The sequence below is a fragment of the Corylus avellana genome, chromosome 6, assembly GCF_965113065.1.
Source record: "Corylus avellana chromosome 6, dhCorAvel1.hap1.2, whole genome shotgun sequence".
Taxonomy (NCBI): Eukaryota; Viridiplantae; Streptophyta; class Magnoliopsida; order Fagales; family Betulaceae; genus Corylus; species Corylus avellana.
The window spans coordinates 21,346,549-21,366,082 of record NC_142495.1 but is presented as its reverse complement, the minus strand read 5'-3'; the positions used below and the strand labels follow the sequence as shown (position 1 = coordinate 21,366,082).

Genomic DNA, 19,534 nt, shown 5'->3' with positions numbered 1-19,534 from the left:
AACAAGTTTCAGGTTCTTGGTTCCCCAAGACCTACTTTTTCATCCACTTTAGCATCCCCAAGTCATCCGGATCCTTACCAGTTGGTAGAATGTCCTACAGCAACCGTTATCCCTACCCAACAGAACTCTTCAAAACTCATACAGCAGCAAAAATTCTATACCAACTAGCCAATTACCCATACCAATAGATCTAGGTTTGTCCAAAAAATCTATATAAAAAACCTTTTTTTTGTAGAACATGACCAGCGTCATCTCAAGAATCCTTTGGATCTTGTAAAGAATTTTTTCCTTCCTAAATGAAATTTCATTCCATATCACCCAGACATTTTACTCTAAACAGCATCAATTACCAAAGATTTTGTCCCAGACAAATTTGATCCAGAACAAAAAAGAATAATCTTTGATAAAATATGTATCACAAAGATCATTTCAGCAAAAGAATGGGGTCACCCAGCTAATCTCAAAGTCCTGCAAGGCCACCAAGTTCAATACAGCTACTATGATTCATTGAAGCATGGTCAAAAGTATTTTTTTATCAAAACAATAATAACAGTCATTCTTGGTATCTTTGTTTTGATAACAACTTCAGTAGTCAGTTCCCTATTTGGTTCAATAGATGGTGGCGAAGTCATGGGATTATTCCTGAGATTTTACCCCCAGAACTTGCAGATGCATTACAGCAGTTCTCTGCAGCTTACAAAGTTAATGAAGCAGAAAGTCAATTTCCTTCCTTGCTCCATATGACAAAGAAATATAAAATCCTATGACTCTTCAAATGGGATTATGCCATTGATCAAGGAATTTGCAGAAGAAACAGATATGTCCGCTGGTGGGACAAATTCAACATTCAGAAAATACTTTCATCAATACAAAGAGAATTCCCTTCCTTCACCACTCAAAGCCAATTCTTGGCCAGCAAATCACATATACAGACAGAAATTGCAACATCCATGGCCCAGGTCCAATGTAAAGAAGACCTCAAAGACCTTTGCAGAAGTCTTCTCCTTAAAGCTGAAGGCATTGAAGAACAAGGAGAACATTGATCAAGGAATTTGCAGAAGAAACCGATATGTCCGCTGGTGGGACAAATTCAACATTCATAAAATACTTTCATCAATACAAAGAGAACTCCCTTCCTTCACCACTCAAAGCCAATTCTTGGCCAGCAAATCACATATACAGACAGAAATTGCAACATCCATGGCCCAGGTCCAATGTAAAGAAGACCTCAAAGACCTTTGCAGAAGTCTTCTCCTTAAAGCTGAAGGCATTGAAGAACAAGGAGGACAAAGCATAGCTTCGTCCTCCTCTTCAACAAATCAAGTACAACCCATTAACCAGGAAGCCCAAAACCCCTATAATCTTGGTGAAGATTAAGACTTAAAGAAGCTCAAATACAACAATCATTGTTCCAAAATACAGCAAACACTGTTCCCAAATACAACACTGTTCATGTCACTGTTTTGGCGGCCATTACTGTTCAACATTGTTCATGCCACTGTTCACGTAATGTTCATGTCGGCAGCTACTGTTCATAGCACTATTCAGCACTATTCACCCCGACAAAACACTGTTCATCTACAGTATTCAGCTTTTAATTTTTATTTAAAGTTCCTTCAGCTCTTGTAAACGTAGCTCGGATTCTTCCGAACTCTCTTTTCTTTTCTCCCTCTTTGATCATCTGTGAAATCTCACAATATGTATGTCAGAGTTTCATCTATGTATTACAGAATGTTTCATTCAATGAAAGCTTCTTCAAGCTAATTTTACAGCATCATATTTTTGTAAGTACTTATTTTCATATATCTTATTTTCATTATGGATATTCTTGAATTTATAGTTCCAATTTAAGTATCTTCAACATTTCATATTCATATTTATATTTATATCTTTGTGTATCCATCTAAATATTCAGTTCATATTCAGCCTAGAATCTCATCTACAGTCTCTATTTAAATTTATCATTATGTCTTTAATTCTTCATATATATATATATATATATAGATATGATTTGCAAATGAATTGAGTAGTGTTAGTCGTTGCACTTACATGTTTTTAGATAATTAATGTATGAGAGTAGAAAAGGCTAGCATTGAAGTTAGCATGGAATTCAATTTCAATATTTCAGTAAATAGAAAATTTTCTCGCGTTTATTTTTTATTTTTTAAATGAATTTACAGGAATCCTTTCAGTAAAAGCAAATCATTGTTTTGAATTTACACTAAATTTTATTTTTTTTATTTTTTAACAATGGTTGATTCATGTGAAAAGATGCCATTAAAATTAAAATTCTTAGATGTGGTTGTGTTTGATCATAGCAAAAGACCTTGTTTGCCCTACAGATCCACCCATTTGGATTTTTTCAATTGAAGTGAGGAAATTCCATTTTCAGTGATCTAGCTTGGACTTCTCCAAGACCCTAAAAGTTTCTCCATTAATACCAAGTGATATCCATTATTGTGATATTCACAATTCTTTCTTCGAGACCCAAGTGATTTGATACTAGTTGCTATAACGTATAATTCCTGAGCTAACTCATCTAATCTAATGTGAGTGATTGGTAGATGAAATGAAAAGTTGAATTTTGTAGGCTTTTTTATGAAGCCCCCTCCTGCGACTGTTGAGAATGAACTAATCCCAAATTCAATACCTCCTTATTCTTTACAATGTCTATTTATACAATCTAACTCAGCTGATTACAACAAACTCAATCAACTGGCGGTGAAGAAAAAGGGCATTGGCTTTGCTGAAAACTGGCATGGACAAAGAGAGAGATTCTAGCAAACATCAACAAACCTTTCCTTGGGCTAATCACATCCCTCTCCTTTCTGCAATGTATAGCATAAATCATAAGCATAGACCAAACCAAACCAAACCAAACTATATAATGTTTCGTTAAACAATGATGAAATTGACTGAAAACTATTGTTTGCCTAGCATCACCTCATAACTAGGGAGATTTTTTTTTTTTTTTTTTTTTTTTTTTTTTTTCATAAGTAGGTAGATTGAGACATGAATAGCCACAACTTATGCCACACACAGCCTTTAACATTAATAATTTAGAATAAGATAACAATCCAGCATGCGCTGCTGACCCACCCTATTATTGAACCCCAACTTCCTTCCATCTGTTTCTTAGAAGACATCAGGATGAAATCGCCCAGGAATGGAGCCGCCTTGCTGAGCATGCTTCAGATGCATTGATAAGGCATAGTTGTTCACCTGGATCCAAACTCATTATATTCACACTGGTTAGTATGCTATGCCATAAAGCACATTTCTACTAAATATTACAATGCATGAAATGTATAGAATCCAGATCCTTTTCTTCCTCCTCCCTCCTTCTGTAACTGGGTTTTATGTAGCACATCTCCATGCAAGTAAACTTTTTACACGTGGAATTCACTTCCTCTGTACAGCTTCTATTTTCACACTTTCAAACAATATGCCATCATGAAGTTTTAACAAATTTATTCTACTTTCTTTTCTTATGTCTAAATAGTATGAAAGATATCACATATGAAAGATATCACAATCGGACTACCATTATTTAGGCTGGTTTTGCGGCTTTGGGTCATTTGGGTAGAGTTTTGTGAGTTTTTTTGAGGAGAACTCTTGGCAGAGACTTGGGTTTGCAGTTTAGGAACTAGGGTTTCTTGGTCTTGGTTGTTTTGTGAGCTGGTTTAAGTGGTTCTCTTGTTTTCTCTTTCTTGATCGTAGACCTGGTTATTTAGGCTAGAGTTATCATTAACACTAGAATAACAAGCTATTATCATTTACGTTGTATTATCTTGAAACAAGATATGCTTTAAATATTGCTCCAGTTTGTGCCCAGGAGAACTCAACTGTCTCGTTAAAGACTGGATTAGCTGTTGTACTAATTGGTGATACGTAGGCATTTAATAGACTGGAACCCACAGTGTCACGTGAACATGCTTTTTTATTTAATTTTGACCCTTGTGGCACTACAAAAGTCCTAATCAATATTTTATTTCTATTGAAACAAACAAAGTCCTAATCCTAACCTCAAGTGTTCGCAATTGTTCTTGATACTGAGACACCAACTGCTTCAAATGCTGCATTTCTCTGCTCCTATCCTCGTACTCTTTCTGACGTTCATGTTGGATAGCCACAGCACGCTTGAGAATGACATTCTCCCGCATGACTCCCTCAATTTGTTCCTTAAGCATCATATTTTCCTGACATTTGAAAACATTTTAAAGAATTAAATAGATAATAAGTTAAAAAGATATGCGCAACCATGGTTTTGGATGAAAAAAAGAAAATGACTTCGTTTAATAACACTTTTTCCTTCTCCCATTTGTTTTCTCTTTCAAAACAAAAACATTAACAAATAAACTAAAACACTAAACACTCAAAACTATTCACTTTTAATATCTCATCAGAACACTTTTTCATACAAAAAAACCAAAAAAAAAAAACTCTCCAAAAAGTATTGACAAACGAAGCCATGCTATATCTATCAAATTTAGAAGAGTAATGTTATACACTATATTTTTATCCCACTTTGGTTATGCGACACTGTTAATCAGCCATTGGATTCTTTTTTCAATAGGGGTTAATTAAAAACGCCACATATAAAAATTGAGATAAAAGTGTGATTTTAAGCATTTCTCAATTTAAAAAGATGATCCACATAAATTTTTTGCAACTATATACTCTGTCATCCCGCCATTTTTCCTTCTATTTTAAATACCGCTTCTTTGTTCTCTTCTCAAATGTCAGTTATCCAAGCGAGTTTTCAAATGTGATCCATCACTAATTCACTTTTCAAAACAAACTACAAAACTATTCTAACAAAACAAAAAACTTATCAAAAAATAATTAATACTATTTTCTGTAAGCTTTTTGTTTTTCAAAACAATTTTCAAATATTCTTTTGTGAACCCCATACAACACTTTTTTTCAAAACCCAAAACACTTTTCAAAACTTCGCCAAACACACCCATATATGTACCTTGTGAAGAATTTGTGTTGCCTCCACACCAGCACGTGAACTGATGGACTTCTCTAAAATCTCTAGCAGCCTTGCAGCACGAGCTTTGGCATCATCCATACTGGTAGCACACATCATTTCTCTTACAAACAAGTCTACCCATTCTGCACCTTCCACAAGAAGGTTGTTTGGAGTTGACAAATTATCAGGGGCGACCACATTTTCATCATTTATCAATCTAACTGCCAATTATGCAACTGTGAGAATCTTCCCAATAAGAGACACTGCTCACTCCAAAGAATGCAAACTTAAAGCAAACAACTTAGAAGACCAACATTTAACACAAAATCATAGAATTAAAAACAATGAGGTTCCAACTGAAAATGACATATTGGAACTGGAGAGCTAAAGTAGAGTTCATATGACAGTAATAAACTCCTCAAAGGAAGATTCCTTAAAAGCTGGCCATAAATTTTGTTTTGTTTTGATAAATAATGGAAATATCAATAAAAGCATAAGGCACCCCATGTACAGAGAAGCTACCTAAAACTTAGTAGCAAAAAGAACAAGAAAATCATGAGAACCGAGCACTAAAGGGGAAATATAAGCGGCAGTCTAGAGATATGAAGTGTTGAAGAAAAAATATTTAATCTCCTTTAAAGTCCTCCCACAGTCCTCAAAACATCTATCACTCCTCTCTCTAAAAACACCACAAAAGGCACAAATGCACCATCTTCCATACAACCACACTTTGAAAGTTGCCAACAGTCCACCAAGAAGTAAACACTTTTTCAAGAGAACCGGAAACCATCACGACAATCCATGACATAGTAGGAGGATTTAACTCTTTATTTTTATTTTTATAGGTAATGGAAAACTTTTATCAAAAGTGGAAGACACCCTTAGGTACACCGGCAATATATATAGGGAAAACACCTAACTAGAGCGAGCAAAAGGAACCCGCAAAACACCTAAAACCCACAAAACAACAAAAGCCCAAGACCCACAACAAATGCTCAATGCTAAAAAAAGTAAGCCTTGCCTTTCCCACGCCTTAAGGACACACACGTAGATTTATAATTAATGGAGCATTCTAAGTTGAAAAGCTCCCTTCTACCTCTGGAACAAACACCCTTAACCTCCCATGCATGATCCCCTTCTTCAATGGCTGTTAGGAGAGCCACCGTTTGATCCTCATTCCCCTTGATATCCTTAACACAAAAAAGAGCCCATTCCAAGGGGCAAAGGGGTTGAAAAATCCCCAACCTCCCCATCATCCCTCCCAACCAGCACCGACCACAAGACCAGACCTGATGAAGAATACTGATCATCCAGCAATTTCTGGGGGCAAACCAAACCAAGCTCAGGCAAACACCTATGGGCCCCCTAGCAGAGACACTCGGATTGAGAAACCCCTGCTGTAGAGGGTTCCCTGACATTAGCACTCACAATCTCAAATTCATGGGCAGCCTCCAACAGAGTCTGGCCTGCAATCTTGACAACCGGTAGAAAAGATGCGATTTCAGACCAAGACCAAGGACTCAACAGGCAGAGCAATGATTAGTGACACAGCCGTAGCGATCAAGCTAACATCCATCTTCGAGAATCTAATGTCCATGGACTTACGGTTGTAAAATTTTAAAGGCTTGGGCTTAGGTGACAATGAAATCCCAGGACCCAACGACATGCATCGACTCGGCGAAGCATCTCCATCAAGCCAAACCCCTTCTACCTTGGCATACACTTTGGGCCCAATACCTACACTGGCTCACATAGCTCCGGCAAAACCAAACTAAGAACATCAGCGTGCTCATCCACCTTCGAACTATTTGGAGCAACGCCATTGAATTGGAGAACATCAAACATGATTACCGAATCATTCCCCTCCTCCAAAGATGCCTCCGAAGATCCAACAAACGTTAGAAGAGCCTTTGGTGAAGGAGCCCGCGGATCATCCCTCTTCGACTTGGGTGTGGACCAAGGAACCCTTTCTGACCCCAAACAAGCAGCCCTCTTGGAGATGGACTTGTCCTTGGTCTTAAGTTTGGGCTTAATCTTAAAGACCTCTTACCATTCTTGCACCCAATGGGCTTATTGCTCTTCTTATCCTTCTTGGCCCTTAAGTTTGAACCACCTAAAGGCAAGCTGAAACCACCTAAAGGCTCAAGCTCCACAATCCTTGCCAAAAGCGTCTTCAAAACCCGGTCTGTTTCTTGTTTAAAGTTGACAATAATTCCCTTCAACACCCAAAGCGTATCGCTTGCGTTCTTCCCCTTTCCATTTCCATGTTTTCCACTAAGCAATCCTAAGCCCTCGTTTACAGCGCCAAACGGGCAGAATTCCTGCCCTCGTTCAGAGAAACACTGATCCGTCACCCCTTCCATGACTGAGGAATCCTTACCCATCGGATACCCACTACATACCTTAAGTCCATTCTCTAAGGCTGACGAACACTCCTCCATCCGCACCACCTTCGCAAATGACAGTCTATGCCCACACTTCTCCAACAAACGGGAAATTCCAGGATGCGAGCAAACGATGGTGCAGATGTAGAAGGAAACTAGGCACGCTTTTCCCTTCCATAACGCAAGTAGGCACAAACTAACTCAAGTGTTGGTAGGGTCCTTGAAGACGCATCAACAAGATCGTCAAATAAGCAAAAGCACGTGTAACAAATCCCTCAAGTATGTTTCTACTCTTGCGACACTCAATATCACAGGCAAGTAACTAACTTGAGCATCCGAGGGCCCTCAGAGTCACCGAGGACCGCCTTGCGGGAAAATAGCACTGCCACGAGAAGGATACATCAACAGGGACGCCAAATAAGCAAAAAGCCCAAGTGTAACAATCCCTCACGTATGTTTCCACTCCTGCGAAATAGTCAATATAATGGGCAAGCAACTAACTTGAGCACCGAAGGGTCCCTAGTCACTGGGGACCGCCTTGTAGGAAAAGAGCACTAGCCACAATAAGGACGCGTCGACAGAAACGTTGAATAACCAAAAAGTGTGAGTATAACAAATCCCTCAGGTATGTTTCCACTCTTGCGAAACACTCAATATAACAAGCAAGCAACTAACTTGAGCATTCGAGAGACCCCAGAGTCGCCGGGGATAGTCTTGAAGAAAAATAGCATTGGCCAAGAGAAGGACACGTCGACAAGGACATCAAATAAACAAAAAGCCCGAGTATAACAAACCCCTCATGTATGTTTCCACTCTTGCAAAACACTCAATATAATGGACAATGTACCCTAGTGACATCTCCAAGGGACTGAGAACCGAATCCACACGAGGTTCTCAGGCCCACCAAGCTGATGCATCACCAGGGGACGAACCTATAACTCCAATAGCGTCCCAGCCCACTGCCACAAAGGGCTCGACTTGACAGGCCCCCAATTAAATCCCTTCAAGTCCTAGGCCCGTGTCAAGCTTGCATCTCGATCCTTTTACCAAAAGTCCCCTCTCCTACTGAAAAACCTTGATTTCATGCATGTGGCACACTGCCCCCTACAAGCCTCTCGTGGACATCCTAGGGTGTGTTGAATAGTAATAAAAAGTAATTGATGTGATGTAAAAAATAAAAATGCTAGGGTTGACTTTGAGAAGAATAGTTGGGTCTTTTTTTGGAGTCCTTTGGCAAACACAGCCCTAAGGACTCCGTCGACATCTCCGCCAGTGTCACCAAAGCAGGCCTAAGGCACTTACGCTCCTCATCTCTACAGCGGCACGGGATGGAGTCATCATGCAACTCCCTAGGGACCAATTCAAAAAAGCAGGTGCCAACTTAAGCCACGACTACTCTCTACTCCTTCGCCAAGCTTTCCCTTCACAGTGGGTCCAAAGGCGGACAATTCACCATTGGCAAAAAAATCTCCCCCACGAAATTGCCCACTTCACCAGACAAAGAGCCGCCGCAGCTCGCATCCCCTCTGCGTCTTCAACGAATACAAACGGCCCTCTTTTCCCTCAAAAAACTCCCCACCCTAACTCACAAAGAAAAATCTCCACAACCACTCCTTAATCTTCAACACTCTGCTACGAATCTCCACCACCGCACGATCAGGCCTTGAATGGAATTTCCAGGCACCGTCGTCCATCTACACTGGTCTCGCAACTCTATCAAACCAAAAGCGCAAGAGCAAGCGGTATCCGCCGACGAGACCACACAAATTACTATTGGCGGCAAGGGCAGGTCACCCCTTGATCACGGTCCTGACACACTCAATGGTAACCCCATGCCTTAGGAGGTCGAAGATGAAGACCACGCAAAAAGGTGATGAAGGGGGGCATATGATTCCTCTAAATCCACACGAGGTTCTCATGCCCGCCAGGCCGATGCATCACCAGGGGACAAACCTACAACTCCAATCGCGTCCCAACGCATTTGATTAGATTTGACGCTGGCATTAGCCAAATCCCTTCAAGTCCTAGGCTCGTGCTTGCATCTCGATCCTTTTACCAAAAGTCCCCTATCCTATTGAAACACCCTGATTTCATGCATGCGGCACACTACCCCTAGAAGCCACCCATGGACATCCAAAGGACTCCGTCAACATCTCTGTCGGTGTCACAAAAGCAGGCCCAAGGCCCTTACGCTCCTCATCTCTACAGCGGCATGAGATGGAGTCATCGGGCAACTCCCTAGGGACCAACTCCGAAGAGCAAGTGCCAACTTAAGCCCCGACTACTCTCTACTCCGTGGCCAAGCTTTCCCTTCTGAAAGGTTGTTGTTCCATAGAGACTTCTCCAAGTGCTTCGCCCTAAGGAGTCAATCACAGTGGGTCCAAAGCCGACTCTAAGTGTCAGAACAACTCCCCCGTGAAATTGCCCAATTCACCAGACGAATGGCCGCCACCAAGACTTGCGGCGGTTGGAGTGCAAAGGCAAGCAGCACCCCCTTTGCGTCTTCAATGGATACAAACGGTCCTCTTCTCCCTCAAAAAAGGCCCCACCCTAACTCACAAAGAAAAATCACCACTCTGCTACGAATCTCCACCATCGAATGGCCAAGCCTTGAATGGAACTTCTAGGCACCATTGTCCATCTCCACTGGTCCCACGACTCTATCAAACCAAAAGTGCAAGAGCAAGCGGTATCCACCGACGAGACCACACAAATCACTATTGGCGGCAAGGGCAGGTCATCCGTTGATCGCGGTCCCGACGCACCCATAGGTACCCCCACGCCTTCGAAGGTCAAAGATGAAGACAATGAAGACGGTGATGAATGGGGGCATAGGATTCCTCCGAATCCACACAAGGTTCTCAGGCCCCCCAAGCTGATGCATCACCAAGGGAAAAACCTACAACTCCAATCGCGTCCCAGCCCATTGCTGCAGAGGGCTCTACTTGACGGGCCCTCGGTTGATTAGATTTGACGTTGACATTTGCCAAATCCCTTCAAGTCCTGGGCCCGTGTTGAGCTTGCATCTCGATCCTTTTACCAAAAGTCCCCCCTCCTACTAAAACACCCTGATTTCATGCATGTGGCACACTGCTCCTGGAAGCCTCCCGAGGACATCACCGATGTCACCAAAGCAGGCCTAAGGCGCTTACGCTCCTCATCTCTACAATGGCACAGGATGGAGTCATCGCGCAACTCCCCAGGGACCAACTCCAAAAAGCATGTGCCAACTTAAGCCCCGACTACTCTCTACTCCCTGACCAAGCTTTCCCTTCTAAAAGGTTGTTGTTCCCTAGAGACTTCTCCAAGTGCTTCGCCATGTGGAGTCAATCACAATGGGTCCAAAGCCGGCTCTAAGTGTCAGAACACCTCCCCCGCGAAATTGCTTGATTCACCTTACGAAGCCCCCCCAACCACAAAGAGCTGTGGAGGCTGGAGCGCAATGACAGGCAGCACCACAATTGGTGTCCTCAACAAATATAGACAGTCCACTTACCCCTGAAAAACTCCCAACCCTGAGTCGAACAAAATTCTCCACCACCAATCGTTGATCTTAGACGCCCAACTAGGAATCTCCACCACCGCACAACCAAGCCTCAAATGGAACTTCTAGGCACGACCATCCATCTCAACTAGTCCCACGAGCTACTACTAGGTTCCACGACTCTATTGAACCAAATACACGAGCGCTCGTAGAATCCGCCAACGAGTCCACACTAATCACTACTGGTGGCGAGGGCGCGTCACCTGTCAATCATAGTCCTGACACACCCAAACCCCCACACCTTCGGAGGTCAAAGATGAAGACCTAGCAGAAGGTGACGCACGAGAAGCAAACGACTCCTTCGAATCCAAACGATATTCTCGAGCCTGCAAGGCGGCTGCATCACCAACAAACAAACCTGCAACAGCTCCAATCGCGTCCCCCTGACTGCCACAAAGGGCTCATCTTGACGGGCCCCCCGTTGATTGATATTCTCCGAATCCCCTCCGAGTTGTAGGCCTACATGAAGCGAGCGTCTCGACCTGTTTACCAAACGCCCCTTTTCTCGCCGAACCACAACGCCTTTGGAAGCCTCTCGTGGACATCCCAAGGACCCCCTTGATGCCTCCACCAGTGTTGCTAAAGCAAGCATACGGCGCATACGCTCCTCATCGCTGCGACGGCACGAGATGGAGCCATCAGGCAACTTCGAGTCGTAGCCTACATGGAGCAAGCGTCTCAACCTGTTTACCAAACGCCCCTTTTCTTGCCGAACCACCCCGATCTCACCTAGGGCACAACGCCTTCGGAAGCCTCCCGTGGAAATACCAAGGACTCCCTTGATGCCTTCGCTAGTGTCCCCATAAGCACCATACGGCGCTTATGCCCCTCATCTTTGCGACAGCACGGGATGGAGCCATCGGGCAACTCCCCTGGGACCAACTCCAGAAAGAACGTGCCAACTAAAGCCTCGAATGCTCTCAGCTCCCTAGCCAAGTGTTCCCCTTTTAAAGGCCGCTTAGGATGCTGTACTCTAGCGACTTCTCCAAGGGTCCAAAGCCAACTCCCGAGTGTCAGAACGCCTCGCCCACCAAATTGCCTAATTCACCTGACAAAGAGCCACCACCTAGAGCTGCAAAGGTTGGAGAGCAATGACAAGCAACACCTCCCTCTACACCTTAAACGGATACAAGTGGTCCTCCTCACCCCTCAAAAAACCCCAAACTCGTCTCACAAAGGAAAATCTCCACCACCACTCTTTAATCTTCGACACTCTACTAGGACTCTCCACCACCGCATGGCCAAGCCTCAAATGGAACTTCAAGGCGCTGCCATCGATCTCCACTGGCTGATAAAGATACAAAAATTCTTGTGTCATCAATTGGAGGTGCCCATTGAAAATTTCAGGCCATAGGACACATGGCCATCAGTATGCACCACCCATTTGGAGACACCTAAGACAGCGCTAAGTTCAGAATCGACAACATCTCCCGTGCAGGCTTGGGAATCAAGAAGCAAAGACCCGCTCTAAGAATGTGGAGGAATCGATGCATACCATGGCGCCCGCAACTCCAATAGCACCCTCCTTGGTGAAAGGTACCCACAATTGCATGCCCTCAGGGAGGGAAAAAGCTTGCTTTTCCTTAACCAAATCAGTAGCCTCCACCAGACTCCAAAGACACACCACAGAACACCATTGCAAGAACCATGGGAACAAAGACTATAGAATATGTACTCACAAAACTTCGGTTTCAAAAGATGGGGTGAACAGGTCCCTCAACAACTTAAAAAAAAAACAAAACCAATTTAAATGCATACAGACTACCCCAACATGCCATGCGCCAATAAAGGAAACATCGCTGGCATAGGTGCCTCAAAAGACGAGCCCACCAAAATAAACCTGCCATCCTAGGCGATCTGCAACCCACATGTCCACCAGAATCTAGAATAGGCAATACCCAACCACAAACTCGTTCCCCACAATAAAGGAAAATTGGGCCCAACCATTGCATGCCCCATTTTGCGTTCCAAATAGGGTGGCCCTCTCACAGTCCCAAGGAACGAAAGGCTGGGTAAGGCAACAAAGGAAAGTGACACCACTTAATTCCCATTGGGCCACACTAGTAACCCAAGGGAATGATGCTAGAATGGAGACCCGCAAGCCACCAAGGCCTAGCGAACCCGCAGAGTGGAGCTCAAGCAAAAGCCATTATAACCAAGAAAAGACCACCCAAACACATCCCCGCCCATGTAGGGAAAGAAGCTAGCCAGACAAGAAAACAATCACAAGATACGAACTTGATATGGGAGGAGCAATGTGAGAAAAAGCCTCGAAAGGAAAGAATCGACCCAAAACAAGAAGCACCAAGAAAATCCTCCCTCTGTCCAATCACAGCCAGGGATCAGGTGTTGACTTATCGCCCATGAAACTCCAAGGAACGAAGGACGACCATAAAACCAAGATGCAAGCACAACTTGAGGTATCCAATCTTTCTCACTTCCTCTGTTGCTTACCTTGCTTTTCATACATGTCACTTTCTGACTTAAGCGTCGAAGGTGGTGTTGTCCCCATCCCCCACCTGTGTGGCACTCCACCACTAATCATTTGCCTGTTTTTGAGGGTTCCAAGCTGCCAACCGCTAGGTGTGACAATTGCATTAATAGTTAAAAACATGGAAGAAGCTATCTCCAATGATTCTGTTATGAATCACTCTTTTACTCCCCCATTATAAATGGCCCAGCCTAAGGTCCACACTAACGCCGTCAACAAGCTCATGTCTCTCACGCACAAGAAGATGATCATTGAGTAGGGAGAGAGTCAAGCTTCTCAAGGAGGGCCCCTTTGCCAATCGCCACCACCACTGCTCTCTACAACATTGCCATCAATCGGGAGAGGGTACACTTCGTCAAGGAGTCAGTCAAAGTTCCTATGAGTGTTAAGGTGCTCAAGGACTTGACGGTGAGGGTTCAAGCCTCAATAGCGAGCCTCATGGCACAAATGGCCAAGCTAAACCCCGATATGCAGGAGTGTGCGAGGGAATGCAACAAGGCCGCTCGTGTTGATGCTAACCATGGACATGATTTTGGACCATCCAAAGCTTTAGTCGGATAAGACCAACATTCATTCCCTTAACAAAGAGCTAGCTAAGAACGACAAAGTTCCACAAAACTATCCTAACAATAGTGTGTCATTGGGTCATTTGCATTCCAATGGGAGTAGCAAAGGTAACGATGTGTGTGTGTGTGTGTGTGTGTGTGAGACAGAGAGAGAGAGAGAGAGAGAGAGAGAGAACTGAAAGATTGGAAGTGGCAAGAATAAAGTGGTTTTAGAAAATGTGGCATTCAGGTTTTTAAGGCTAAAAGTGTAATTTAATTATATAGCTTATGCAAGTTAAGCGGGTTGACACGAATTTGACCCATTTATTAATCATGTCTAAACGAGTTGACCCATTTTGACCCAAACCCTATTACACTAATCCTTAACCCTCTAATTTCATGTCAATTTCATATCGGGTACATGGGTAATGTCAAACATTATCAATCTTATTAGCACATTAACATACCTTTCTCCACATTTACATCTGGTTCTTCAGCAGAACCTAAATTTCCCTCTATAGATTCCAAGCAAAGCTCATGCAGGCTCTTGATGGCAGCATCCAAATCATTACCACATTCTTGTAGTGCTCTCTCAAGAATCTGAAAGGTAAAATCATCACATGATCAGAAATATGGAAAAATAATTTGGCTAAGAATGTTATACTTTCAATCGTGCAATCACTTACTATATAATTTCAACACAAAGATTAGGTAAGGTAATATGTACCATTTAAAAATGAACTTTAACAAGGATGCAACCTTTAACATATAGGAAAATTGTAATACTTCAAATTGTATTGATTAAATTACATGAAAATATGTTTACTCTCATATCAGTCAAGAAAATATGTTAATTTTGCTATATAAACGATTATAAGGAACCTCAATTGTGATTAATTCCTTTAAGGTGATGTAAATATGTTGCTTTGCAGTGTGCACTGCAAAGCAATGCAGGGCGTAACGAAGACCTCAAAAGATTTGAATGAGGAAGATTGCAATATCATGAAGTATGGATTGGATTGCCTGGGGACATTACACAGGATATATTGGGTCCCACTTGGGGAATATACAAGATTAATCTACCCTATACAAGTGATTTCAGAGAGCCCAAATTGTAACAGACCTTTCAAGGTATCACAAAAAATTGTAAACGCATCCCCAGGCCGTGATAGAAATTGTAGCAAAAACTATTCTCTCAAAAGAAACTAATTTCAATAAAGCACTACATCTTGCGCCCACCCAGGAGGGATTTCTTGCTGTAACAATAATATTATAAAGCTAACGTAAGGACAAGACAAGTATGTCTTTAGCATTACACAGAAACACCTTGATGACAATGCCGAGATACACACAGTCAAATCAAATACATTTATGCAAACATCCCCTCAAGCTTCTTGCCCAAAAAAATTCAAAACCGATCCTGCAAACTTGATGTGAAAAACAAACCTTGAATGGAGAAACATTTTACTATATTCATAGAGAGCGAGATAGAAGAAGAACTCTGACATGGCATGGCCATAGAGGATCATAACTCCCAAGTCACAAATTCTTACCAAGGATAAAAAATAAAAAAATAAAAAAATAAAAAATAAAAAATAAAAATTGTTTTTTGATAGTTGACCATTCATTTCGTTGAAAATCCTTTTAACATAAAATAAAGATATTGAAATTTAAATAATCCTATTCGACATTAGCTTAGCCTGCCAAAAAAATCCTAGACAAAATCAAGTAGACGCACTAGAACCAACATAACGAATTCTCTATTTGGCAAAATCCAATAGACAAAATTCAAAAAAAATCCCACCAAACTCTTTGCTTGGCGAAGAAGAATTAAAAAAAAAAAAGTTCAAGTTAAAGCAGAATAAAAATCTGACCTTTCAAGTTGGAAATTTCCCAGTAAATTAAATCATAATTCCCATTCCACAGCAAACAAATCATCACAATAAATTACACAAAACTTAAAAGTTTCACAGCAACCAAACACATCACCACCACAACCCAAAACCACATCAGTTCAACATCTACAAAGTAAAAAATCGATTCAAGAGACCAGAGAGAGGGCGCTTACATGAAGTTCCATGTGAGGAAAGACGGAGCGGAGCTGATCGAGGAGAGAGGGCGCAGACAACCGAATCGGCGAAGAAGAAGAGGCGCAACGGAGCCTTTTGGCGACCGGAGGCGATGACGGAAGCTCTTCGAAGAAGGATCTCTTGCTCCCACACACAGCAGCAGACATCGTCTTCTTCTTCTTCTTCTTCAACAACAACGGCAACAACAGCAACAAAACAAGAAAGAACTGAAACCCAGGCTTGAGATAATTAGGGTTAGCGCAAGGGCTAGAGAGAAAATTTGTTGGCTTTCTTGGGGCTTGGGTTTGGAATTCCGGAAAGAGAGTTTTTATAATGGTTTGAAGAAACGGTGGAGGACGAAAAGCGTCTTGTTTCCGAAATTGGGAGGCTCCACGTCGAAGGCAAAGGGGTCTCGCTGTTATACGAATCCGTAACGTTAGAAATAAATACAACGGTTATATTTTTTTTTTAAATCAAATTTTAAATTTGGAAAAGGATTTATTTGCATCATCAACCATTCTCTTTTTTTTCATTTTTCTTTTTTAATTGGGTAATCCATCATCAACTTCTCATTTGGTAATGTATTTAAAAAGTATTTCTATTTTTAAAAAGGGTTCCCGAAAAAAGTGAAAATTGTAAGTGCTTTACAAGTATACCACTTTCCAAAAGTTGAGACTCTTCCAAGAATTGGAACTCAATCAAGAGAAGCAACCCTTTTTAAGAAGTGTTCTCCACATTTAAAAATTGAGAAGAATTTTTCAAAATTTTGCCAAACAAGCAATAAATTGTTGTCATGTGTTGGGAAAAATTTTTCTTCACACTTATTTATAATATGCCATTATCCACTCACCATGTGACACGTGTGCATACTATTTTTTGCACCTAGAAATAAAAGGAGAAAGATGAAGCTTTTTTTTTCGATCCTTCTTCCTCCCCATGGACTTGATTCTCCAAAGGTCACTCACGTCTCTCTCTCTCACATCTCTCTCTCTCTTGTATATCTCACTTGACACACTAATCCATGGATATCATAGGCAAATTACCATTATATTTTTTATCCATATATAAAATGCTAATTAAAGTATTAGAGAGTCTTCGACCTCAACCGGAGATCCTTCGACCATGTCCTTGTTTTGCAGGAACACTATTGCCGTATAGAACACCCTGTCCTCTCATAGCTCAATCATGAAGAAAAATCGCTGGCTAGCAAATTCTTGGACCAAAAAACACATCAACATCATGAAAGCACAAAATTGTTCATTATCTATACAATTTTCACAAACAGGAGTTTGTAACAACATATTATCCTGCGCCACCATTTCTTTGTTCTCAACCATGCCCCAAGGCCTTGACGGATAAAGTGGCTGGACCCATTCGGAGCCTTTGGGTTGATGCAAACTGGTGGATCACATCTTGAATTCCCTCAAAAGCGACCCAGAATTCAGCTGCATCATTTTGGCTCAACACCTTCTTTACCACCAACTCCAATGCCTTGAACCTGAGATTTTGGGCCTTGGTGATGACAAGCTCAATCTTCCTGAACTCGGACTGAATACATCCCAAGCCAAACCCACCTGAGCGATTTTTGATTGGAGTGAAGGGAAGATGTAGGATGCATGTAGCTTGAATCTCAGCCATTTCCTCATCCAGTATTGCCTCCTCAATACGCGTATCATGTCTAAGCTGAGAGAGGAGGTCTTCATTGCCCCCGGCCATTGAGTCTGATAATGATGAGCCAGAGAGGCCACGGACAAGGTCGAGCATGGCGGACGGCCGCCAGTCGCCGAGCCAGGTGAGGGAAGCCAGCTGCTGCGGTGGAGCCCAGTTGGGCATGAGGAGTTGGACCACATCATTGGGGCGGGTAGGGACCATGGCTCGGTTGTAATGGGCACGGAACCTGTTCAGTTGTTCTTCAATTAGATCCTCAAGTTCCCACCTTGTCTTCAGCTGCTTCTCTAGCCTTGCTGCTCTGTTCTTCTGCTCTTGCCTCCACAGAATCTCTCTCTCACAGAACAACTCTTCACCTCATAAACATATATTAACTGCTTATACAATAAATCCCTTTCCTTGTAACTTTCTCACAAAAGATGAGGTAATTGTAAACAAGTAATGTTATTAAGTAGACTATACGGCTCTCATATAATTGAGAGTGAAAATTAATTTACGTCTTACTAATTGTATAGCAATATACTAAATAACATTTTTCAATTTCAAATACCAAATGAAGCTAGTCAAATTCCCGAGTGTGAAATCCAATTATCAAGTTGGTTTTCTAAAAAATTTAGTATATCTTGTAAGAAATGATAATGCACTCAATTCTCCTGCTGTCTGCAAACATAAATCCTATAAATGTTCCCAGAAAGGAAATGAAGGAAATTGTACAGATTTTTATTTGTTTCTTTAAAGTAATCTTCAATAATTCCATCTAAGGAAAACCCAAAAAGAAAAATGAAAAAAAAAAAAAAAAAAAAAAAAGGTTCAGGGAAAATTTGGGACATACCTCGTTTGGGTGTTTCACGCTTGTGGAGGACCAAGCACGGGAATTTCTCTGCCATGTCATCACCACATTCTTCTTGGATGACTAATTTCCTCGCCATCCTCTCATTCTTTTCTCCTCTTTCATATTCACTCTCACTACAACTATTCCTGCAAAGATTTCCTTTTGATTAGAAAAGAAAACAAACAGAAACATTATAAAAGAAAATTGGGGTTCTAAAACCACCATTTTTCTTTTCATCAGGAAAAGAAAAAGAAAATATGGAACCCCACACCTTCTTTTGTTTACATTACTTTCTTGGCAACAAAGCAGAGGCAAGCTAAGTGATTGCATAAGTCAACAAGAAAAGAAAAGATAGTCCAAAAACTTCCCATATATTCTATTTCCGTTGTTTCCCGAGAACCATACAGAAAAAGTCAAGTGCAGGCGTTTGATGTTCATAACCAATACACAGTAGCAGAAGAAACATAACCCAAAAAAAAAAAAAAACGGAAAGAAAAAGACAGAAGAGCAATGGAGCTTACAAGAGGAGTTGGGGTGGTGCTCTTTTCATTGATTTTCCTTCTTTTCTCTCCCCTCTGATGGCTATTTCTTTTAGTTTTCGCTCTCTTCTCTCTGAGCTAAGATTGTGAAAACCCTGAGAATGAGAACGTCTCCAAGTGAAAAGAACCGGGAATTTACAGTTACGAGGGGCCAAGGCCGTTGCATCTTTAAGTGGGCCTTTGTGCCGGGCTTATTAGCACCGAGTGATAAACACCGTTGGATCTGCCACGTCCATCGAATTCGTGATGTTGATAATGGGAGTGTCTTGCCAGCTCACATGGAAGCCTATTCCCACTTGGTTCCAATGGAATAATTTTTTCTTTTTTTTTTTTTAAGTAATGGAATAATCTTATTAGTGATATTTGTGGTAGATCATGTAGAGACTTTGAAATAATGTAAGTGGAAACGAAGTTCCAAGTCAACAATCATGCCTCAGCAAGAACTTCAAAAGAAAAAGAGTACCAAAATTCATGAATGTATGGA

The 19,534-nt window shown here is 41.7% G+C and overlaps 2 protein-coding genes across 2 annotated transcripts; both read right to left on the bottom strand.

The window, feature by feature from the left end:
- Positions 1–2,627: 2,627 nt before the first annotated feature.
- On the bottom strand, positions 2,628–16,410 carry LOC132186070 (uncharacterized). Its single transcript, XM_059599852.2, has 6 exons — positions 16,011–16,410; positions 14,410–14,542; positions 4,979–5,199; positions 4,026–4,199; positions 3,100–3,222; positions 2,628–2,828 (listed from the first exon to the last, which is right to left on the bottom strand). The coding sequence occupies exons 1-5, from the start codon at positions 16,176–16,178 to the stop codon at positions 3,136–3,138; spliced, it is 783 nt and encodes a 260-aa protein (XP_059455835.1). The 5' UTR covers positions 16,179–16,410; the 3' UTR covers positions 2,628–2,828; positions 3,100–3,135.
- Positions 16,411–17,197: 787 nt separating this feature from the next.
- LOC132188489 (seed dormancy control protein) lies at positions 17,198–19,142 on the bottom strand. Its single transcript, XM_059602965.2, has 3 exons — positions 19,033–19,142; positions 18,512–18,657; positions 17,198–18,029 (listed from the first exon to the last, which is right to left on the bottom strand). Exons 1-3 carry the CDS (start codon positions 19,059–19,061, stop codon positions 17,341–17,343), a joined length of 864 nt encoding a protein of 287 aa, XP_059458948.2. The 5' UTR covers positions 19,062–19,142; the 3' UTR covers positions 17,198–17,340.
- Between the last annotated feature and the right edge of the window lie 392 nt (positions 19,143–19,534).

Coding starts and splice junctions, on each gene's coding strand:
- LOC132186070 (XM_059599852.2), bottom strand. CDS start 16,178: ATGTCTGCTGCTGTGTGTGGGAGCAAGAGATCCTTCTTCGAAGAGCTT. Junction 14,543..16,010: donor TTCCTCACATGGAACTTCAT/GTAAGCGCCCTC, acceptor TTTACCTTTCAG/ATTCTTGAGAGAGCACTACA. Junction 4,200..4,978: donor CAACACAAATTCTTCACAAG/GTACATATATGG, acceptor TTCAAATGTCAG/GAAAATATGATGCTTAAGGA.
- LOC132188489 (XM_059602965.2), bottom strand. CDS start 19,061: ATGAAAAGAGCACCACCCCAACTCCTCTT. Junction 18,658..19,032: donor GCACCACCCCAACTCCTCTT/GTAAGCTCCATT, acceptor AAATCTTTGCAG/GAATAGTTGTAGTGAGAGTG. Junction 18,030..18,511: donor GCGTGAAACACCCAAACGAG/GTATGTCCCAAA, acceptor TATGAGGTGAAG/AGTTGTTCTGTGAGAGAGAG.